A 25,330-nucleotide genomic window follows, 5' to 3' on the forward strand; every position below is an offset into this window, starting at 1 on the left:
GCCGACCTGCTTTTCGCCGCCGGACGTTTCGGCGCGGGGCACTTCATTTCGGCATTTCACGCGGGACCTTTAGCCGAAGTCAAGTGTGGGACGCCCCTTAGCTCACACATTTCTCTCGCCATTGTAGCAATGTATCAGTGAACTCTCTCTCACTATCCCTCCTCATGTGAACCGTTAGCTCACACATTTCTCTCGCCATTGTATCAATGTTTTTTCTCAAAGCTGTTGCGCATAATCTGTGACAATCAAAGTGAACTGTCTGTGAAGTCTGTGTGTAAAATTTGTTTGAAATAAAGAATTATTGTGTAATCTAGTAGTTACTTTCATTCTTTGAGAAGTAAGTAAGCTCTCTCTCTCTCTCTGACATAATGCGGCGAAACGTCCGGCGGCGAAAAGCCAGTCGGCAAAACGTCCGACTCCGAAACGTCCAGCGGAGAAACGTCCAGTCGACAAAAAGTCCGGCTCCGAAACGTCCGGCGGAGAAACGTCCGCCGGCAAAACGTCCGCACACGAAAGAAACAATGATAAAATTAATACTAACGGAATGGTTCAAATTGTTCTCCGTTGTGTTCGATACAAGAAACCAATCGTGATGCAACACTGCGACTGACCTTTTGGCACAGTTCCACATCGATTGTGGCAAAATTTTCGGTAATAACATTGCGAATGTCAGAAAAATCTACATTCGTTATCAATATAAAATCGGGCGAAACTTTTTGGACACCCTGTATGTCTGAACGTGTCTGTTTGTATATTCTTGTAGATGTGTACACGCATGTTCAGTGACTTGATGTGGAGATAATTAAGAGCTTTAGCCATCTCATACACCGTGTTTCCAGATAGTGTTTCTATCCAGTGTATAATTCCATCCAATAATTGATCTCCGTTTGTCTTTCACCACTGTACCTAATGTTAAACTTTGGGTGTGACATGTGTCACAGTGATGTGTGAATTGTGACCTGTCCCGCTAGGTGTCCTATTTGTCGGTGTCACCAGCCCTGTCGGACAAGGCCAAGTTCCCACTGTTCGCCCGCGTGACAGCGCCGGACACACAAACCAACCCTGTTCGCCTGCTGCTGCTGCAGACCTTCGGGTGGCGGCGGGTGGCCACCATCCACCAGTCCTACGATCTTTTCGCCGCCGTGAGTACAACTCACTCTCCTACAGCTTTCGTCATCTTACTAAGAAGGTTAAGAGGATAAAGGAAGGCAGAAAATGGTTGATGGAAAGACTGAAGCATGAATGAAAGTGATGAGGTTACTACTGTCACATGATTGTCACGTGCTACTAAAAATCCCTGAGATGTGCCATGTTTTCCATTGTGTTTCACCAAAGCTTTCCCGTCTGCTGTCTCCCCTGTCAGGGACAGAAAAAGAGAGTATGTATATCTATTCTCTCTGGCTGGGTTGCCTCTCCTATCAGGTATTGTGTCCCCTGTCAAGGATTGCTTCTCATCTCAGGAACCTTATTACCTAGTCAGACATGCGGCGTGTATACATTAATGACTCGCTCTGGCTCACCTGTCAGGTGTTGTGTCTTCTGTCTTACCTAGTTACTCATGCGGCACCTGTGCACTTATTCTTACTCGCTCTAGTTCACACATGCGCCCTCGGTCTTTTATCTCCAGACGACGGAGAACCTGGTTCGCCTACTGCAAGAAGCCAACATCACCATCATCAGGTCCGAAATTTTTATGGATGACCCCACACCGCACGTGAAAAGTCTGAAGGTTAGTCCTCTGCCATTAGATTCCACGTGGCATCAGGCAATGAATGTGTTCAAAAGTTTCTTTTTAATGGCGGTGTAGACTTTGTAGCACATGACACCTGACAGAGTGAAACAAATGCCTGCTTCCCTAAAGCAACTCGAGACTGTGCGCGTGTTCAAGACGATAGATGTCATCATCTCGTCTGTCCGGTCTTCCTGTCCTTATCCATACCGGCAAGAAAGCCACGTGTTCTCCAGTATCGACACTTGTTGTCATGGTGAAAAAAAACAGTGTTTTGTTGTTGGTCACGTGTTTGTGGACTACATGCTTTGAAATAGCTTTTGACTAATTGGGAATAGCCCTGAAGCTATATGGAAAGACTTCTAGTCTGAGGGACACGACTGTTGTAGCAGAAACTGACAAAGACTGATAACGATAAAACACTTTGCGATAGTAACACGATGTGTTTCTCCTGCTGATGTCAGGACAATGACTGTCGGATTATCGTGGGAGCATTTTACCAGGACAAAGCCCGCAAAGTGTTCTGCGAGGTAAGTATAGTACTCTGAGCTCTCCTCCATCTCTTTCCATCTTCCTCCCTCTCCTTCCCCCCTACTTCCCCCGTGTGGTTCTAGCTTCTGACAGCTTTTCGTTCCCCGTGGGAATTGCAACATACACCTTGATTATCTCGCTCTCTCTCTCTCTCTCACACACACACACGCACGCTCATCCACACACGTATACATGCCGACACACCCAACGCACACCCAGTCAAAGCTAAATTGAATTGTTTTCAGCCGGAATGCTACGCCACGTGCATCTTCTTTCTTTGTGCCGATGAATGAAGGTGTGTGTGTGCGCGCGCTTTTGTGTCTGCGTCACTGTATATGCATGTGTATGTGTGGCGTTGTGTCTGTCTGCCTGTTGCAGGCGTACAAGGTGGGGTTGTACGGGTCCCGGGTGGTGTGGCTGCTGCCCGGGTGGTATGACGCCGGGTGGTGGTTGATGGCGGATCCAGCAGTCGACTGCAGCCCCGGGCAACTGATAGAGGCCGTGGAGGGTCACTTTGATACCGGCATCCTGTCCATCAACCCCCGGTAGGCACGTGTAATGATGATGTAATGGTGGTGGTCGGGTAGGTGTGGTGGTTGTGTGACAGCAATGATCTGGTGGGGATGGATGATAAAGAGATGTAATATAATGTCAGATCATGTACATCAGACCAGATGACTCCGAGAGTATGCTCACGTGCGCGCGCGCGCGTGTGTATGTGTGTGTGTTTTTCAGCGTTTCTTTCTTTGATTCTCTCTCTCTCTCTCTTTGGAAGCAACAGGTTAGTGTTTTGGGAGAGAGAAATCACGAATAAATTCTTCCAAAGAATTCAATGATAATTAGCAAACAGCTCTGTCTCTTGTCTATTTGTCTGTCTCAGCTCTGAACGCGCCATCTCAGGCTGGCTGCCCTCGGAGTTCACGGCCGCTTATAAGGCTGCGGCGGGTGGTCGCCATTTGCCCGGTGACACGATCGTCTCACAAGGCTACGACGCCGTCTGGGCCCTGGCTCTGGCACTCAACCGGACACAGGAACAGTTGACAGGCGAGTGTCGGTGCCACTCAGTGGTCTAGTTCAAATGAACTAAGAAATATCTGAGAATCTGATCGATGAGCTGCGCGTGCATTTAGAAAGACTAAGAAGAAGCCTTTGCTTTAGGAATCCAGAAAATTTTGAAGAAAAACTAATTACATCAAAAAGAAAAATAGTTTTACTACGTGGCTTAAGATGATGTAAAAAGCAAGGAAATTTTTCAAAAACGTTCCGCTCTGCCTTGTGATACACAGCCATTGCATTCATTGAAAGCAAAATGAGACAGACGTAGAACTACAAATTAGTTTGATTCCTTTATGATATCCAGAGTATTTCAAGAAAATCTATACAGGAAAGTACATCTTCAAAGACCTTGAAAAAGCTACAGGCAGTAAACTTGCTAACACACCGTAAGAAAGATGTTAAACAGAACAAAGAAAGCTCCTTGCTTCACTCCTCGCTTTCCGGGAAAGTGTGTGTGTATGTGTGTGTGTGGGTGGGGAGGCCAGAGTGCCTTTCACCAAAGGCGCAAATCAGCTGACCACACCTCCTGAATAAACATACGGAAATGTCTGATGTGGCTAACTCCTGGAACTGCTGTAGAAAAATACATATTTTTTCTATATATATATAAGGAAATAACTACAGTATTTACATCATGACAGAAAACAGGCTAGTGTGATCTTTGTGCTGTCCTGTCTCCTGTCCTCCTATCCCAGTCTCACGTTTTCATACCTTAGTCTCATCTCCTGCTGTCCCGTGTGGTTTCCTCTTGCTTGTCTTGTGTTCCCGTATCTCAGTCTCATGTATTGCTGTCCCCTGTTCCGTGTGGTTTACTTCTGCTGAAGTCTTGTGTCTTGCTGTCTCAGTACATCTCATATCTACCTGTCTCATGTGGCTCTGTTTTGCAGGTAGCAGCAAGGGTCTGGAAGACTTCACCTACGAGAACAGCGAGATGGCCCGGATGTTGTACAACAACCTGCTGCAAGTCTCCTTCACTGGCGTTAGGGGACCCATCACCTTCGACGCCAACGGTGACCCAGTGGGTCTGGTCAGTGTGGGCCGTGTACAAGGTAAGCAGATGGTTTAGTGGGTCTGTTAGTGTGAGCCGTGTACAAGACAGAGAGATGATGAGTGTGAGACATGTACAAGGTAGATAATGTAGTGTGGTGTACAGTGTTGGCAACTGTACTCTCACTTTTCCACGTGACTATTCTTTGACAACAGACCTGAAAGTAGTAGTCTCAACGTTAAATTACTGCAGTCAGTGGCGTCCAGAATCGTTGTGTTGTCATGGTAACACAGCTATCGCCCTCCATCACCTTCTTACATTTGTAACTGTGCGCCGTGTAACTGTGTGACATATAACTGTGCGCCGTTTAATCTTTTCTCATGATGCTGTCTGGCGGTACAAGGAGGCCTCCACATCTTGATCATTGAGTATTGTCCAGTGACAATAACTAAGACTAGCGGCATGGACTTCGTAATGGTGACTGGCAACTCGGCTCTAACCACGATGACTAAAGACAGTCAAATTAAAGACTACCTGCCTGCTGAAAGCACAGTAACTGCACAATGAGCGCACATAGACTGCACCGTGAGTTGTACGCAGTGATAATATAATTTGAACTCTCCAGGAGGGGAGAAGCAGACGGTGTGTGTGTACAACCCCACGAGGCCCACAGGTCAGCGGCTGGAATGGTCCACAGACACGCCATTGCTGTGGGAAGGTTAGTCTGATTTCTGGTGTTTATACATCAGACAGGATGGGATGACGGAGGTAGCTGGACACACACACACATGCAGGCCGCGCAGACATACATTCTTACATCATGAATACACAGGTGCAAAAAACAGCAAGGTAAGCTTTGTCTGTCTGTGATCGTCTTTCACGTCAATCATCAGCTTCTTTCTTTAACAGATATTAACATTCTCAATGGCCGTCTAACTAGTAAGATTTATTTTTGTCACACCTACGACTTTTTTTCGATACATGTCGCGACGCTGTATCCTGAGTGAGTTTACTGAACACAAATGGCTGATAACCAGGTACGTCACAACTATCACTAACTGGGTCATAGCCTCGTTGTGAATACCAGACGGGAATGTGTATTCTGGGTTAATGTAGCAGTTGCGTGCTGTGTTGTGTTGCGCAGGTGGGTTACCACCCCGTGACTCTACAATGACACGAACGGAGTACGTCACTCTGTCCTTGCCTCTGTACGTCACGACGTGTGTCCTGGCCGCCCTCGGTGTCCTTCTCACCTGCGCTTTCCTCGCCTTTAACATCGTTCTCAGGAATGCCAGGTGAGAGAACCTGGAACAACTTAGTGAAGGTCAGACAACTCTGTCAAGAAAGAAAGAGGGTGAAAGAAAGTAGCTGCATGTTTACAGGTTATAAAGTCGAATGTGAGTTAGAGTGTCAGCTAAGTGAAGAATGAAGAGGTGAAGAAAGTACACCAAGAGCCTGAAGAAAACCACAGACTGTAAGTGAGCACACCTCCTGAGTGTAATTGGACACTGGGATTAATAAAGTTGGTCATTGTCATTAGTTTGATACAATTATTAAACTGTAAACGTTTACAGTCTCGCATCGCCAGGCAGATTTAAAAAAATTACTTACGAGTCTCTCGGCGGCACAGAAGATAGACATTTAATGCAAATCTGCAACTCAGCCTTGACTATTTACAGCTATCTATATATAACTATATACGTGACTATTTACACATATCTATATATATATATGATTATTTACAACTGTATGTACATATCTATACATATAACTCTTTACAACCTTGTCTATTCGTCTGATTATTACAACCATCTATTCATTTGACTAACCCTGTCTATACATTATTTTGATTATGTACAACCATGTCGGAACTTTGCCAGTTTCTAATATGTTTTTCACAAACATCGGCTAATTACTCTCTATGGCTGTTGTTAGAAGTAAAATGTTTGTTGTTTATTTGTCTGAGTTAGTGGTCGGTCTGTACTATCGTTGTCTATTATTACGTCACAGACTCGTTAAGATGTCGTCTCCTCGCCTCAACAACGTGATCCTGCTGGGGTGCGTGTGCACCTACTCCTCCGTCTTCGTGCAAGATGCAGGAGGGGAACATGGAGTCCTGGCTTGTGAGGTAAACACATTTAACACTACTTGGTCTACTTGGTCGCTGTTCACACTAATAAGAGGACGCCAACAGCTTCAGTAGCAAGATTTTCTGCTGTAACTTCCGCTAAACAAGCCATCGTTTGCATTGACCCCTTCACTCCTTGACAATTCAGTCTGTGGTGTTGTGTGGAAGGTGACTTTCTTACTTATGTAACTCACCCCCACTCTTTACATTCTCTTGTTTTTATGCAAATGTCTGTCTTCTCTTTCTGTTTATTGAATGGAGGGGGGGGGGAATTGGTGTTTTACGCCGTGTCAGTAACTAAGGTTATATTACGGCCATGCAGCCAGCCCTGTAAACAGATGCCACGTGCAGAGAAAGAACAGCGTGCCCGAGACGAGAAATGAACTCAGGGCAGCCAACCTTCACTGTATTGGTGACAGGCGCTAACCGTTGCGCCACCGGACCGCTCTTATTGAATGGAGGTGCACCATGTCAGCTTCATGTCTCTGTAGAGACCGCCCTTCATTATCTTGTAGAGACAGTTTGACATTCCTTTAGACGCAAGCTATGAATTTCATACTTTTAATTTATTTGACAGCTGCTTGCTCTCTGTCAGTTTCTTCTAATGCACTAAACTCTTACTTTGCGTCCATCGCGAGTAGAGTTGATTCAAGTGATAAGTCAAAACAAAGCAACTTACTCGAATTACAAATCTTCTACAGCTCAAAAAATATTAACACAGCTCTCAACATTCTCCTACTGGAGGTATTGGATATATACAAAGCACTTACATAGCTAAAACAAACAAGCACCAGAGGCTCTGACAACATTAACAACAAAATACACCGGTCACTTCAGAAATGCTGACTACTTACATGAACTACATCCCACTTCCCAACCCTTCTAAAACAAACTAGTCATCGCAGTTCATAAATCAAGCGACGTATACAATCCTACTATCAAGCAATCTCAATTCTTTCATCACTCTCCAAACTCTTGGAAAGCATCCATACCCATCTCCAAACTCACCTAATAAAATACAAAGTTCTCCACCCTGATCAGAGTGGATGTAGACCCAAACACACAACACTAACATCTCTAGCAAAACAGTTGTTAAACAATGTAAACGTTAATTAATTTACTGCAGCCCTTGATAGACTTTGCAAAAGCTTTCGATGTTATTCATCATGATCTGCCCATCAAAATAATGTTTTACAATCTTAATAACAACTACAACCAATTCCCTCAGCCCTTTCTCTCGAACAGAACTCTGAGAGTCGCAGTTAAAGACCAAATGTTGCATCCAAGTGAAGTGAAATTTGGCATAAGGCTCAATCTTGGGTCGTCTTCTGTTCTTGTCTGCGTAAATGTTAGTTATCTATCTTCATCAGTGACCTTCCCCTTCATGCGAAATGTTTGCGACGACACAACAAGACATGCATGTCACAAACAAACTGAGGCACTGGCGGCTCTCCAGAGTGCTGGTGAGTTTCAGCTCTGGACGAAGCTAAATCACATTTGCACTCATAGCCTCATTGTAAACACCGGAAGGGGATGTGTTGTCACGTGCAGTGACATCAGAGGTGTCGTGCTTTGTGTTTCAGATCAAGACGGCGCTGCTGGCGGTGGGCGTGTCCCTGGCCTTCGCCTCACTCTTCGCCAAGACTTGGCGAGTGTACGTCATCTTCACCAGCACCAAGGTGCAAAGGCGGGTACGTGGCGGGTAGTGAAGATGAGATCATTATAATTGGTAGCAGGTGGCAGAGATTCGCTTCTTCTTAGTCCTGTTTGCCCCCAGTGGAGCATAGGCAGGGCCGCCGAGAGCCAGCCCGGGCCCCGGGACAGACCTCTCCGGGCCCCTTGTACTTGTGATCGTAAATTATTTTTCCAGTATATAATGTATGTTTACAATTCGAATCTCAATATCTACACTCAAACTCAACTTCTGCATGTGTAATGCTTGGGTGTTCTGTCCTTAGACCTTTCTTTAAAAGAAAAAGAAAAGGAGAAGAAGAAAAAAAAAATCCACTGACCAAGGCCGGGCCCCCTTGACAGCCGCGGGCCCGGGTACACCAGACCCCCTGTCCCCCCCCCCCCCTCTCGTCAGGCCTGAGCATAGGGCCGAAACCACACCATGCCAAAGGATACGGTTCTGGGCTTCCTTCTTCTGTTGGGACCATGTCATACCCGCTGCCTTCTCCTCGCCGTGGACCGATCTCCTCCATGTCTGTCTGGGTCTCTCGACCCTAGGCTTCCCCTTTGGGTTCCAGTTTAGAGCTTTTATCGTTAAAATGTCAGCAAGCTTTCGCAGGGTTTGACCAATCCAGCCCCACTTCCACTTCTTGATGTCTTGGATGTCAGGTTTTTGGTTGGTTCTCTCCCACAGGTCTGTACTGGAGATCTTCTCGGGCCATCTGATGTTGAGGATGTTGTTTATAATGTGAGTGTGTCGTGTCTTCTGACAACATGTTCTTTGTACTGGCGATATGATGCATCTGTTGTGTCTTGCCGTATGTTGTGCGCTGTGTTGATTGATTCAACAATTTTGCCGACTTGCATGGCGTGACCGTGTCCTGACACAAATGTGACTGATGGCACACAGTGATCTCTACCTGATGTCATGGTAATGGACTGACCACACCGGCGTCACCTCATTGTGTTGTCATGTGCAGGTGATGCATGACGGTCATCTGCTGGCCATCGTCGCCGCTCTCGTCTTCATCAACCTCCTCGTGCTGCTCTCCTGGTGGATCCTTGACCCCCGCACGCTACAGGTCACCAGGACAACCACGGTGGAGGTCAGGGATCGTGAATATAGCACACACACACACACGCACTCACTAGAATGTGACGTCCTCCTATCTAACCTGTTATCTTAAACTGTCTGCCTTGCCATTTGTTTGTAAATAAAAATAACTGCAAACATGTTTGCGGGCGCGTAGGTTCGTGCGTGCGTGCGTGCGTGCGCACCCCTCTTAACTGTCCAGTGTACGCATGCGTAGGAGAGTGAAGCGGGCGGCGTGGTGTTGGTGATGGTGCAACGCTGTGAGCTGACCTGCCGGTCGGACCGCGAACTCTACTTCCTGGGTACATTGTACGGCCTGCATGCACTCGTGCTGTTGCTGGGCACGTTCCTGGCTTGGGAGACTCGTAAGGTACGTGTGTGTGTGTGTTTTTGTGTCCGTCTGTGTGCGTGAGTGTGTGTGAGTGTGAGTGTGTGTTAATGTAACGACTGCAGGCAGTCTTTACATCACCTTCTTCAAGTGCTTGAAACATTAAACTGTGTTACCATGGCGATGTTGTGGCATCGCTGTCCAAGAAATCTCCAAGACGCTGTTACTTGTTACTTGTGACGTAACCGTAGTGGCAAGATCACCGATGACGTCACAGTCTGTCTGGGTAGGTTACATATGATGAAGTCACGTCCTGTCCTGTAGGCTGCATGTGATGACGTCAGAGCCGTGCATGTTGACCAGGTGCACTACCCCGAGCTGAATGACTCCAAGTTCATCGGCCTGTGCATCTACAACGTGGCGCTCCTCTCCATCCTGGCAGTGGTCGTGACCTTGACAGTGGACTCGTCCTTGAACCTGCGCCACCTCCTGAACTCTACGCTCGTGCTGCTGGGCACCACAGTCACCCAGTGCCTCATCTTTGTGCCGAAAGTAGGTGACGGGAAACCACAGCAGTGTTCTGCACATATGTGAGGTCAAGGTGGGGGTTAGGGTTAGGGTGAGTCTAATCTGCACAGTTCGACGCCAATTAAATGTTTGTTTGTCGGTCATGTTGTATGGTTGTATGTGGAGCTAGACATGAAAGTGCTGTGTGCTGTGCTGTTGTATCCTGGGTGAGGGAGAGACGTTCAAGAGATAGTCTTGGCGTCGGACCACGGAAAGATGACCTGTGTGTTCCTGATTTACCTTTTCCACGCATAAAGCTACTTGTAATCCCTGTACAATCTCATATATAGCTTGTTGTGGACATTTGTGCACATAGAGAAGAGAAGGCAACATGAATGCTGCATTTAGAAGTTTCCTGTTGTAGGTTAATTTTGTGTCGTTCTGTGTCCTCTAGTAGGGGCGTGCTATAGGGCATCTGTTGTTTGTTGTTTGCTGCTGCTGCTGCTGCTAACAACTCTTTACTTTTTACTCTTTACAACTCTTGATGACCAGTCTTCTCTTAGCGCCTTCCTTATCTCGCTGTCTCCTCGGTACGTAGCAGCCATGTCTGTCACGTCAGATAAGTCACTGGTGTCTAGACTGAGGTGTCAAATAGAAACCTTCACAGTTCATCTGCTGTCTGACTGACATGACACTGAACACTACAGTCTTGCTCTTTGTGCCTCCTTGTTTTCTCGCCTTCAGCCACCGGCACTTGAACACGTGACGAAATTTTAATCTTGATCGGAGCTTGAATTGTGACTGATCGTGTGCCCGAAGTTATCATGCTTGACATGGATGATCGAGATAACTGTATGCCAATAACATGACACTTTTGATTGTCTTGTAGGTAATGACTTACCGTCACAACCGAGTGGACGATGACAACAAGACTACAGTGCACACCATAGCAGCCAGAGAGGTCACGGCCAAAAGTTTCGACTGCAGCAACATGAGCGGACAAGCTGCCCACCACACTCGCTCAACTCGTGACCTGCAGCTTTTGGCTCCTCCATCTCAGACAGACTCGTCCATCGGGTCCTAGTCCCGCCAAGCGCTTGACTCAAACCCAAACGGACAAGGACTTCAAGTCCAGGGCCAACCGTGTGTGACGGCTAGCGTGTACGTCACGGCGCCAGACGTGTCCTGGTGGTACGATGACGCAATGCCGGTGTAGAAACGTCACAAGTATTTGAAGTGCACGTGATTTTCATGGCACTTCCTGCGGCCCATCGCTCTGTGGGAGAGACTGACATGTGGAAAGCCTCCCTTCCTTATCCGTCCGCCCAGTTTTCTCTCCCGTAATTGTTATTACCCGTCACGTGATCTGTGCAGTTGTCTGACTAGTCTCAAACTACACAAGCAGCAAATCGGTTTCATTAGTGTGGCTATATTAATCTACATGTATTTACATCCTGGAAGTTAATAGCCTTATTTGACCAAGCTGTTGAAAGAGTAGGTCAAGTAGAGGAGATGGGCACCGCCCTTACGTACTATGATTGTAGTGAGAAGTCTTCAGGCAGCTGTGTATCATATGAGATATGCTCAGGCAGCTGTACATGATTGTGAGGTATGTTTAGGCAGCTGTTCACGATAGTTGTAGTGAAATGTCTTCAGGCAGTTGTGTGTGGTGACTGCTATGATAAGTGTTCAGACAGCTATGTACAATACTCGTGCTTTGTATCTGTAGTTTCAGTATCTAACCACCCGTTGTGCTGTCCCGTCCTGGGGTGTACCTGAAGCAGCTTTGGGTCAGTGTCTTTCATCCTCGCCTTTAACTAGTGTCTTTGACTAGAGATGCGGTAGTTTATGATCCATGCACAGTGTTACTCTCTATAACATCCACATAACCACTAGACAAGCTTCAAATGGCACAGAAAACAAAACTGTCGTTCGTATTGTCTGCCGTAAGCAAAAGACAGTTACACCTTGATGTTGCTTGTGATTTTGTTTCTTGTATGGCTGACTGTCGGTTTGTAGTCTTTCGTGCATTGAGTTTATCTCCACCCGTGGAATGCGCTCTACGTGTTATTACTGAGAAAGATTCTAGTCTTTCTGTTGATCTCAGTGCAGCTCTTCAAGATTTTTTTTCAATTATTTTTATTGTTTCGTGACATCATCATAGTACTTCTGACTATTGTAAATATTCCCCATTCCCTACAATATACTCAGCAATCTGGCAACAACTCATTGGTTCACATAATATTTTTCAATACCGAGAAAATAAAGCACCGAAGTCTGTAAACAGACCAGTCACTATGTATTCGTGCTGTTAAGTTCAAACTTGGGTATTTCTTCTTTTTGCCGGCGGCGGTGCAAACACACATAGCCAGACATGAAGAAGTTGATGAACAAATCCTCAGGACCTGTTCACCTCATGCAATCAACCCCATTGAAGATTAATTTAGTTTTTTTCCATGTGGTAACTTTAAGCGAGACATATCTTTCACAATATATAAAACATACAAAACAGTCTTGCTAGCTGTCGGCGAGTCCACAAGCCAAAGACCATTTAATGAAAGGGGAAGTATGTACCAGTCGGTCAGTCATTTGTCCCTTGACAGGTACCTGTCGTTGGTGGAGCTGACAGGACCAGCCATGTTTTGGGCGATAGTCAGCAGGTCCTGTACAGAAAACCAGAACAGATTTTAACGTTCCTCTGGCCACCACGACGTCGACCATCCTCCAAAGACCAGCTTCCGTCGCTTGATTGTTGCAAGTAGAGGCTCCTGATGTCCTACGAGTGTGGCAACCGTGCTTTCTAGGTTTTATAATCTCTGTACGTGGACTTTGAACGTGCAGAACCCGAGAAAAAAAATTGCACAAAAAGAGCAGCAGTAACAACTGTCACTAAGTTGATGTGCTTGTGTATGTGAGAGTGGATTGCGGTTTTCACGGGAATTAAAGTACCGATGGTACAAGACTCCTTTTAAATAAGCGATATTGTCGTATTAAATCAGACATCAGCTTCTTGATATCTTTAGAAGTGGAATGTTACTGAAAACTGGTATGCTTAGTTAAATGGCAGATCATTTAAATGTACCATATATATATACCATACTTGCAATAATACCATGCCTAAAAAAAAGACAAAAAGAGTGATTTTTGCATTTACTTGGTATACAAAATGTATAGGCAACCCAGCACATAGCCCTCATAAAAAGTACACAACAGATTTGGCAAACTTAATTTGCACGTTTAATAAATATCCTTGTTGTTGAATTCCGAGTCGTTCAGTCTTTTGTTTGTGCAATAACAGGGGTGGGGGCTCGTGACCGTGCGACCAGATTTTTAGTTACTGTGGATATTGTAGGAATGTGTCAACGTGGGTGGTAAGAGTTACATCATAACGGTCACTCAGTGTCCAGTTTCCCCCCGGGGGCCAATGTTCTTATGTTGATGAGAAAAGGCAGGAACATTTTTACGGTCAATAGCATCATGACTACAACTTTTCAAGGTTCACCTGTGTGAGACTTTGTCCGTATCCACATCAAATGTGTTTAACGCAGGATAATTTATTTTGCACTGTAAACTTTACCACTAGTGTTCTCCTGAAAATATTTGTCAGTCTTCTGTTAACATGCATTGTCATTAGTGTTCTCCTGGACAGGTTCAATAGCTGCACACACTCTGAGACATAAAAACCAAGCTAAATCAGGTATTAGCTTCTAGATGTTTTTATTTAGAAGTGGAATGTTACTGAATACAGAAAATCCACTCTGTACATAAATACATCATGATCCCAATACTGAAAACTGGTATGCTTAGTTAAATGGCAGATCATTTACATGTATAAGCTATATACCATACTAATAATAATACCATGCCTAAAAAATTGACAAAAAGATTGATTTTGCATTTACTTGGCATACAAAATGCATAGGCAACCCAGCACATAGCCCTCATAAAAAGTACAAAACAGATTTGGCAAACTTTATTCTACTGCTGTACATCCTAAACCATTATTTCCATATACACTATTTCCAGAAAAATTATTTCAGTGTTATGAATTTTATTTTGTCATTTCACTTTCTTAGCAGTATAAAATTATGTTTAATCAGCAGATAACCAACATGGAAGGAAGAAGTGCAAGCAACAATGATTGTATGTATTGCAGGAAGACAAACTACATATCCTGAGTATAATAACTATACACCAGACAGAATGTGAACAGTCTCAGATAAATTTAGTTCACTGTATTTCATAAAAATTACCATCACCATGTTAACAAGCTTGCAAAGTAAGCACCTTATTTAGGTCTTCAATTGATAGAAGGATGTCAACACCCTCCTCCTCCTTTCTTTTTATGTCATCTTTCACCCTCACTGCCTTTTTTATCTGTAAAATAAATCAGATGCCCATCACTGGTGGATAAACAGAGGGAGTTCCTGTCATTGGCCTTAGCAAGCTTGAATAATCTGCTTCAAGGGAGTGTCTATTCTATATGCCCCTCTTAGTAATAATAAAATATATAACTATAAAAAATCATTTAACTTTCTACACTAACTACAATTTGTACACAACCTCAACACATCTGTTTTAGAAGGACTGCAGATATATTTGGATAGTATTTCAATTCCGTTTAACACCTGTCAGCCCATCTGTTTTATGTGCACTAGCACCAAACAACAATACAAATTTTTTCGTATAAGGACTGGCTTTCTCCAGTACAGCTTTTACCAGAAATCTGTTTTGCATATCATGTACATAATTACAAAACATGATGTGTAATATTATCACATCTAGTCTCCCAGTCAACTTTCTTTGTGTCTGATACCCACTACTTCAACAGATCTACCTGCGGCATATGTTCAGTGCAGCCACAGTTGTGTGTTTAGTGCAACCTCTGACTCTGGGAAAGTTGTTTCAGTAAAGGTATGTAAGGGTAGTGGTGGATGTCAACAGATAACAGCATCTAAACAGAAAGAGAACTTACTGTGGGATGCCCACAATCAACAGGACTGATTAGGCTCATGCAACATTTCAGCTGACTTGGCTTTACACAGAGAGAGAGAATGCATCAAGTCAAAAGTAGTAAAAAAACAATTAGATGTACTTGAGTGCACCAGTACAGACACCAACAAAACCTGATTCATCACAGAAACATCCTATAATATTAAGATAAGAAAATATTGGAAAACATCACACAATATTAAGATGAGCAAATATGGAAATGCATAGAAGACAAAAAATATCTGCATTAAGATATGAAACTTTTCTTTCCATTGTATATGTAATCCCCAAAACTCATCCTTTTCAGTGTATAGTGGTCCAGAAAATCAAACACAAATGCATACAATACACAAATGAAAAACATCACAAAGAAATAATGTTGCCATGGTAACCATTTGCCAAACCTGCTGAAGTGGCTTCCAGGTTTTGAAAGAAGTAACGTTATCTGATAACGATAACCAGTTTTAAGCATCAATATTGTAACTAGATTCTTCATCAGTTGACTGCAAGAAGCCTCCATTCCTGTCATCAATGAGTGCATAGGTCTGTGCATATTGTAAAAAAGAACTTTACTTCTTCCACCTTTAACTGATAAGAAGGTCCGGTAACATCAGAAGTCAGACATGCCCACATTCATATATTTTGTACCTTTGATATTTTTATTCTGCTAGGACTCCAGTCTCACCTATGGTAATAACATAAGGTAATAAGGTGATGCTGGTAAAGGTAATGAAGTGAGGTTAGTAATAACATAGCTGCCTTGAAACTATGCTCTGCCCTATCAGAGACAAGATAAAGTCTCCTCCTATTTTCAGCAGTTGTAACTGAGAAAACTGTCAGCAGTTGTTACTGAGCAAATAATATAACTTTCAGCAGTCAATTCTTCATGGTCCCCATACCACAGTAGTGTAGCCCATAGTCACACCCTCCCTCCCTCTAAATATGCACCTCCCACTAAATATGCACCAGCAGAGGCTGCTGAGCAACTCTTGTTACTAAGCATTAAGCTCTATAACTATTAAGCTCTATTCCTATTAACCCCTTGCCCAGCACAAGACCATAAAGATGGCAGATGGTGCTTAAGGACCTACCCAAGTCAAACATGAAATCAAATGCAAAATACAGGGCAGTTAAATAGAACACAAAGCTGTCATTAGGTTTGTAACAAAACTTCAATGATTTTCTCTCTCTTCCTTTCCTCCCCTAATCTCTTCTACTTCTGTTTGCCTGATCCTCATCCACACGGTTATGCAAATCATCAATATGCATAATTGTCTGTTTGTGCGTGCATGCACACACACACACACAGGCACAGGTTAGACACACATCACTATGCTGTGCACAAGTGTCAGCCCCTCGTCAGCTGGTGTCATGTGACCACAATCCTAACACTGTGGACCTTGTGTGCAAACTGACAAGCTTGTGTGCAAGCTTGAAGCAGCGAGTTAAAGTTGCCTTGTGCAAAGAAAATCCCCAGTCATTTTGTGTCAAGCAGCATATATATGTAAATCTTTGAGAACAATCCTATTTTGCTCAAGCAGCATGTTCAAAGATTAGAGTTTTGTTGGTTTGTCCAGATTGTTGCAAAGACATACAACTGGCTGATAAACTCTGACACCACACTTGATTATGTTCATGTGGCTACACTAACATATTTAGCAACAGCCTTTGAAACAATTCAAGTCTGTGCAAGGACATTTAAAAATGCTAAGAACAAAACATATTTAAAATTAATTATGTATATTTGTACAGGCACACAAAAGTTTCACTTGCCAAGTTGACTGCAGGTATTACAAGTAACAGATAAGATATAATGAATCGCTAAAACTACTAAGAAAAGCAGAATTATTGGCAAGTAACTTTTGATCAACGATTTGACCACCTGTACAGAATGTAGCTTGAACATGAAGACAAGCTTGGCATCAAGAACTTCAATGAAAGAAAGAAATGTTCTGCACAACCAATATCAAAAGAGAACATAATATCAGAAATGACACTCGTTCTCTGCCAAATAAAAACACATTCATGTTTTAAATGCTGTACATGCAAAGGCTACAGATTCCGTCAGTAAGCACATGTCATCAAAAGATATGATTTGTGTCAACTACTGTTTTACACAGAAATATAAACTAATGAAACCCAGATGTCAACCTGGGTACCTACTGAATATTATATCAATAATTTGCCCGATCAACAACATGAACAATGCTATTTTAAAACAAAAAAGAATACCAATGCATTTACTTAAGATAATTTACCATCGCAAAAATAATTAACACATTAACACACTATCTGAATCACACCTAAATGGACCTGACACAGACTCATAGAGTGCCAAGGTTATTGCAATGTCTATGGCAAAGTACAAATCACTCCAGCAAGCTAAGAGCTTACAGACCACCATGACAAGACAATGTCATGAACAGAGCCTTGCATACTAGTGTAGGCCATTGGGTAACTCCTGTGAAAATGATGGTAACACGAGGGATACGGTACATACAAGTCACAAGCACATCAGGAATTGGACAAAAAGGAGATAGAAAGCACAGCTGAATAGAATACCACCTACTCGCTGATGGAAAGGGTAGTGGCAGATGTTTAGAGCACTTTGGTCCAAACCTGAAGTTGTGCTAGTTTAATACCCATACACCACAGTAACCTTCCCCAATTTGACCCAGCTGTCAGGAATGGGTACCTGACTAAACCGGGAGGTGGGGTTGGGGGTTGGGGAAGGTAAAGCAGTGAGAGGGGGAGATGCACCACCCTCACCTAAAGCTGGTCCCAAAAAAAGTGTGGTCTCGACCATCTCACTCTTTACTAACATAGGTTAGGGTATGACCCTGACCTTCCCCAACACCTTCAGGCAACACAACAGTGAGACAAAGCAAACAATTACCAATATACTGACCTCTGCAGACTGTATCTCTATTTTAAAAATAAAAAGCAAATACATATTATCAACAACACTGGCATCTTGTGTATGTACAAGCAAAGAAAGCAAAAACCTCATGATGCTATGTGAATGCCCACAAGTTCACAATGTAAAAGAACAAAAACACTGGCTGTCTGGAGGAAAACAAAAACTAAACAGCACTGATTACCTTCCTTCCAGTTCACAGAATCTCTTGGACCAACTTGTAACAACTTTCACCCAAACTCAGAAGGCAGAATACTCCACATCCATTGCAACATGATACCAAAAATAGAAACTATGACACATGGTTAAAAAAAGTACAAAACAGTTTACTGTATTATGACAGCTTTGCCTTATGTTAGTCACCACAGGAAACAAAAACGCAGAGATTTTTCAAATGGATCAGATAAGCATCAGCCTTAAACTTCATGACAGAGATCTTCTATTTATGTCTGCTGCACTAAAGGTACATAAAAACAAACCTTTTTCAGATCACACTCTTAAACACAATAATATTACATGCAAGCTGCAAATTACTTTTAAAACAGACCATTTCCTGATCCCACACTTAAATGCAACAATATTACATACAAGCTGCAAATTACTTTTAAAATGTTGCTGTAAAAATTAAAAAAACCTATAAAAAAAAAAACCCACCTTTTTTTTGGTCACCTGACAGTTATGAAAGATGTCAGTTCCTTCAACCAAACCATGTTCACACACATCAAATATAAACATCAGTCACCTGAAACTATGTATACACACATTCCAATTGGTCTAATATAGCATATGTCTTGGACAGGAAAAGGAATAATGTATAACCTGTATGTAATAATGATTTTGTAAATATGATGCCCTATACAGAATTTTTACTTTTGACTTGTTACATGACCCTCAAACTAATCAAGAGGAAAAGTCACAAAAGGTTATTCCTAAACTCATTACTTCTCATTCTAATCAAACACACTGCTTTCCTCTGCCTGAATGGAGTTCAATTACATAACAATTCTTTATGCAGATAAAATGTGACAATATATATATATACAGCTACTATCAGCAGGTTCTTACAATTCGTATATCACTGGCCTATCATTAATCAAGTACAACTTCAAATTAACACACTAGTAAACAGACACAAAAAAGAATAGGATATTTTACAAGTATCAAAAACTTCATGCATATATACATCATGTGAGAAAACAATATTAAAATGACTAGGAACAGTCTACACTTAAAAGATAAACTATTTTTACTTTGACATATAACTAAAGTACATTGAATCAGTAGGAAATATGTAGTTATCAAGTATCATAAAAGCTCTTTTAAAAAACAATCCTAAAATACAGCCTTCTCTCTCTCTGTGTAAATGCCTTAAGTCTGCAGTTAAGGCATTTCCATACTCAATAATTATATAATACAAAGCTTTACAAAATGTGTCCTATATTCCTCTAGTTTCATCATGCCATGTCTTTATTTAAGATAGTAACAGCCTATGAAACAAACCCATAGCACAGGGGTGGAGAATGTCCAGCCTGCAAATTTCAGTAAATCTATGCTTTTTTTATACCAACATAAATTTATAAACCAAGTCATATTAATAACTTACATTTTTGAGGAACAAGGAATTTCATTAAGGGACAGACAGAACATATACAATTTCAGTACATGATGGGACACATATGTTTCTTGTCAGCTGCCCACGACCTATAGAGACAATTTGGGAGAATTATGCATGCATGTGACCTTCACCCTAAGCCAGGAGAGACCACTTTCAGTTTGATATCAGCTGTTAATATGTGTAACTGGCGTCAACCATGCCAGCCCATGCAATTAAAAAAAAAAAGTTGACATTGCTGTGTACCTTAGTGAACAGTTCAGACTTACAAATATTCAACACAATGACAAGCAGAAAATTGTGCATTAAGAAAAAAGGTTCTGTCTCCTTTAGGAACTTTCTAATTATAAACATATTCTACAGACTCTAAACAGTTGTTTTGCTCTGCTTTTCACAGAAGCAGAGCACATTTTTTGCACACTTAATTACAAAAAGGTAGACTGTGGTGACTCACAGGACAGTAGTATTGAATACACTGCAAAAGTGTTAACACACTGCCGTGAAATTACTGCTTGACCAAATTGAACACGCTAATTTTTTTAAGTAGATAAGACTGGTCAACATCAAAATTCTTACTGACTTAAAAAGGTCCTAATCTGTAGTATCTTCATGAGCTGAACACGAATATGACCATGAAAATTTTTTATTGGCTCTTGTTTTGAAGATATTTGATATAGTTCATTTCCTATGTTTCAACGTGTAAATGTACCCAGCAGGACTGTCACAACAAGACGTAGGATACAGTTTAAGCTACTGTTACATGAAACTCTTATTATTTTATCCATTAAGTTACAATACATAACACTATTGCCTCGAAAGTGCGTTAATACTGTGGACAATTTTTGCTGAATTTGTGGGGAAGTGACATTTGCCAACCAGAAGAAAAGTATCACTTCTCAGGTGAAGAAGGCATATCATCTTTGCTTCGGATGCAAGATTGGTGACCAAGACAAGCCTTGGGCCCCACATATATGCTGTGCTACATGTGCAACACACGCTTTCACAGTGGTTGAAGGGCAAAAGGCCATCAATGCTGTCTGCAGTCCCCATGGTGTGGACAGAGCAAAGCAACCACACAAATGACTGTTTCTGCTTGGTTCCTCCTCTTTCCGGCAGGATAACAAAGCTAAAGAAGTGGAAAATAGTCTACCCCAACATTCTTTCTGCATTGAGACCAGTTCCACATGGTGAGAGACTTCCTATTCCAGGAGAATATTCACAAATCAGCTGATGAGGACGAGGGTAAGCCGACCTGTTGATTGTTCTCCTGGTCATGCAGATTTTCACTGCGGTGCATCATCAACCCCAATAACACAAGACCGAAGAACTTAAAATGACCTGGTTCATGTTTTCATCAAGATATCGCAACAATGGAAAAAAGACACCAGGAAAAACTGTCCACTACAATGCTGGCTGACTACTGCTGGACACTCCCCAGAGATGATCCTGAACAGAACAGCTGTACAGGAGACAGGCAAAGAAATTTAAGACATAGTTTATGACTTGATTTTTTACAGGTGTTAACCTGTGGTCAATTACTATTAGCATACATTTCGTGATGTACACAATAATTATTACAGATTACAAGAAAACTAGAGCCACGTTTGCATTTTGATCATCATATTTGTGTTGAGCACATAAAAATTGATGAGAAAAGAATAATTTTCATTAACACAACTTTTGTAAAAATTTGTTGACCAGTGTAACTTTGTATGGCCTACGAATGATGTTATAAATATCAAAAAGGGCCATTTGAGAAAAAAGGTTCCCCACCCTTGCCTTAACAGTTTGCTTAAGCAACACTAAAAATTTATAAATTATGCACATATGAAGTCTTTGAAAATTTGTCTTTATGCAGTAAGTGATTTCTTTCCACACCTTTGACAAAACCACTAACAACAAGCTGCCATTTACCATTTACTGACAGATAACTATCCTGCTAGCATAAGAACTTCACAATGTTCAAAGGCAATGTCAAAATGCAAATGAGATGATATCATTGACATGTTTACCAACCTGACTCTTGTGCCATCAGGGATGTACATCTGTAGCTATCCACTGTCTTCTAACCAAAATTCTATCTACATGGTGGTCACTCCGAACCTCTTGCTGTCACTTGCAGCTAGTGACCTAAAGAAGATGAGCTTCACTAGTGCTAATGCATTTGAAAGAAACTAAAGCAAAAAGAGAAAATGATAGCTTTTCAGGGCAAAAAATATGGCTGAGGGGATATATATTCTGCAGCTAGATAAGCAGGTTTTACAAGATAATGAGAGTTAAGATGGTAAAAATCTGCAACATTCCCCTGTCCAAGCCCTCTTCTATGATTTTCCAGAACTTTGTCAAATTTGTGATACTAGAAGTCTGATGATAAAAAGGCACATATAACATTTTACAAACGTTGTGAAAAATGCAAAAACATTAGCAGATCTCTCAAACTAGGATTATGAAAGTGACTGGGAAGACAGCTGTTTACTTTTAAACTATTTAACTTCAAAATGAGAACTTGGTGAGCATTAAAAAGGTAAAACAGCTGTAACAAGCTCCATTTAGATTATCACCTTTTTAAAAATGCTCTATGTGTGTCAGAATGCTTGAAAACTAAATACATACAAAAAGTTTAAATCCTCAAAACAGTTTATAGAAAGAAAACTAAATCTTGACAAATACCTGATTTTCATGGAATGTGGAATTTTACAAGGGAAAATTTAATTTTATATAAGCAGGCATGTGTGTGCGTGTACATGCAATAAACAATGGCATAAAGTCAAATTTAAGATTAATCAGACAATTGAAAGATGACAGATGGTCCTGTCCTGTAACTACTGGCTAAACATACAACAGGTGGCAACCAATGAAGCCAAAGCAAGCTACAACAAAGAAATTATAAATAGAAAAAGTATACATCTCCTAAAGTTATTAAAACCACAACTTATGAATTGTGAAGGTTAGTATCACATACAGCTGGTACTGTAACAATGAGCACAGTTCTTCTGACAAAGTCTTCTGCCCCATCTACTTCTGTATTTGTGAACAAAGAACAGTTGTCAATCAACACATTTGCATGATTAGGTCTACACTTTCCTCCACTAATGAATACAACTAGCACCTCTGAATTTTTAAAAGCAAAATGATATTAAGATCCAACACACACACAGTATACTTCATGCTTTTGAAAAACCGCCAAATTGTAAGTGGATAAACACTGAGATGAATGATGAGCAGATTACTCATGAAGACATACAAACAGGCAATCCAAAATTAGAGAGAATGGAAACAAATTTACAAGAGCATAATCAAGGGATGACAAAGGGCAACATAACAACAGCCAATTGAGACAACTGAAAAGGAGATAAACATTTTACAAACCTTCCCCTTGATGAACATAACTAGATGAGCAAATAATCAATGTAATAACCACAAGTACTTCAGAACAGAATCATAAAAACACCTCCAAGTAACAAGTGTCCTTATCAAACTGACCAGCACCTGCAGACAGAAAACACACTTTAATTTGCTAATACAGCAATTGCATTTTGCATGTCTAGATTTATGAAGCAGCAACTGGAATGATGATGAAGTAAAGAATAATCCCCAAGACAGCACTGGCGTAGATCAGCCGCACTGTAAGGCGTAGGTCTCTCTGTGCCATCCCCATCAATCCTTTTGATTGATGGAGACGTGCCCGACGGACAAACTTCACAGCAAATATTCCTGTGATTAGGAAAAAAACAACACTGATGTAGGCTGCAATTTCAATTTGACGATATGTTAGCCATGGACGTGGGATGACCTCTGACATTGTCACATGACGAAGACCTGTATCAGACTCAGTAGTGTCGCAGTATGGATTTTCAAGACTGTTGGAAATGATTGGATCTGTGTAATATCCATTGCGACTTGATTCTCCAGGTGCTCGACCAGATTGTATCAATGACAGATCAGGATCTTGTGGATCAGGGTCATCATGCAATGGTTGTCGTTCTGTGGAGTGGTCTGGTGGTGCAGACATTCTCGTTTTTTTTGGTTTTTTTTGGTTGCTGTTCTTTTGAAAGTGCTTAACTCTCTGAAACATCATTTGCACACAAAGTTTTAAATTATCTACAAGGAGATATATAAGTAAAGAAAGAATGTTGCATAAACATCTACTATCCATTTGTATCTCTATGTATCTATTTGTATCAAACATAATACATGTACAACATCAAAAGTGTCCAACAACAGAGCCAAGGAAAAAAACAGGACATATGAAGGATGACCATAAAGAGAAAATTTTCTAACCACATCGCTTTAATCATTTTTAATGATTAAATGCTGAAACGTAAATGGTGATCACAAAACAGAATCATATTTACTTCTGTGATTCACTAATATTGCTCATAAAACGTAAAAAAAGCCAGAAAGCAAACACTCCTTACATGTTCTCCTTTTACGATATGACAGACTTTTTTTCATAAAACGCTATCAGCTGGTTGTTATTGTCATACGCAAAAACATATTCCATTCACAAATAAAAATTAGAGAATTATCTTCTCTTTGTTTGCAAACATTATCGATGCATCTCTAGGATAAACTATGGAAGTACACATTTATAAAGTAATAGGGCCCCACGCAAAAAAGTTTTTCCACAAACAGCAACATCGCCAGCTACAAAGACGCCACGCGTGAAGCTACATATTGCCACTGCTTGCACAGGATCGTGCATAAACACTATAGACAGCTTACACCTGTTTCTAATTTAAGTATATCTGCCAAAAGTATGAAACTGAATAAGAATGGAAAATTATAATATTACGCACCCCAGGCAACCAAAAACTTCGATACTTCACAGTTTTAGCAGGTAAAAAGCGATCAATAAAGTCGACACCTTTCGATGTTTACATTTGCTTCCGACATACGTACAGCACTTCCGCGCCAAGTAGAAATCAACAGTTTGCAGATAAACCATTTAAAGCCGACGACCGTCCTGTCCGAAACGTCAAGAGGACAGTGACGAGAGAACAACCACCAGAAAACGTACGAATATGACACTATAGTGAAAGTAGTAAACATATAAACTGATGCTTTTAATTGTGAATACTGTAACTACCCCGTCCCCCAAAGTCACGGAACATTGAATTGGTGTGAAATAAGGCGCCGCCTAAATTAGGACCAACAACTGTTTCACATACCTTTGGAGACGTACTAGTTCCAAGTGCATCCTGAGTTGTTGTTTGTTTGTTTTTTTTTTAAGCAACACGAGCCCTCCCATGTTTCCGTTGGCAAAACGTATTGCACAACATTTATGTGTCTAGAAACGATGTTTTGTGGATCAAATCCTGAAGGAGCCTTTTACTTACAGGACATCATGCATTGTTTCATACTGTGTAATCAAGGACGTGTATATTAGTTCGTGGTGTAATTCAAATACGCAGATTTGTTTGTCCCGCCACAGTACACATATGGTCAGTGATCTCTATGCTATTACCATGTTTTCCTTATCTCAAAGCTTTTCCTATGCATGTCCAAGATTTTAGAACATTTGCAACATTAGTTTTTTTAATTTTTGTGGCAATATACAAACTGCACCAATGTTAAGCTCCACAGAAAACACGCTAGACAGTCTGTAGGGAGCTAGGCCACATATTGCTGCAGTCAGACTAAGGAAGCAGAAATCTGGTCCAAAAGTCCAAACTCATCAAATGTACACAGACCTAGCTAACCCAACCAAGTTGTGCCAACCAGACAGGAGAGGCCTATCAGCCATCTTATGTCTCTCCTTTGACCACAAGGGTCAAG

General features: G+C 41.6%; 1 protein-coding gene and 1 long non-coding RNA gene across 2 annotated transcripts; one reads left to right on the forward strand and one right to left on the reverse strand.

Annotated features, from left to right (window-relative positions):
* Positions 1-1,010: 1,010 nt before the first annotated feature.
* On the forward strand, positions 1,011-13,260 carry LOC112566153 (gamma-aminobutyric acid type B receptor subunit 2-like; the record flags this gene model as incomplete). The annotated part of the gene is made up of 14 exons (XM_025242137.1): positions 1,011-1,142; positions 1,628-1,729; positions 2,194-2,259; positions 2,639-2,805; positions 3,141-3,304; positions 4,204-4,365; positions 4,930-5,022; positions 5,449-5,599; positions 6,315-6,432; positions 8,016-8,123; positions 9,084-9,209; positions 9,414-9,566; positions 9,849-10,076; positions 10,921-13,260. Coding segments are annotated over 14 exons (1,965 nt in total), but the record flags the coding sequence as incomplete, so codon positions are not given.
* A 10,318-nt stretch (positions 13,261-23,578) lies between these two features.
* Positions 23,579-24,460, reverse strand: LOC112566851. Its single transcript, XR_003099709.1, has 2 exons — positions 24,352-24,460; positions 23,579-23,618 (listed from the first exon to the last, which is right to left on the reverse strand). It is a non-coding gene; the product is annotated as an uncharacterized LOC112566851 (long non-coding RNA).
* Between the last annotated feature and the right edge of the window lie 870 nt (positions 24,461-25,330).

Source organism: Pomacea canaliculata, linkage group LG6, assembly GCF_003073045.1.
Source record: "Pomacea canaliculata isolate SZHN2017 linkage group LG6, ASM307304v1, whole genome shotgun sequence".
Classification (NCBI taxonomy): domain Eukaryota; kingdom Metazoa; phylum Mollusca; class Gastropoda; order Architaenioglossa; family Ampullariidae; genus Pomacea; species Pomacea canaliculata.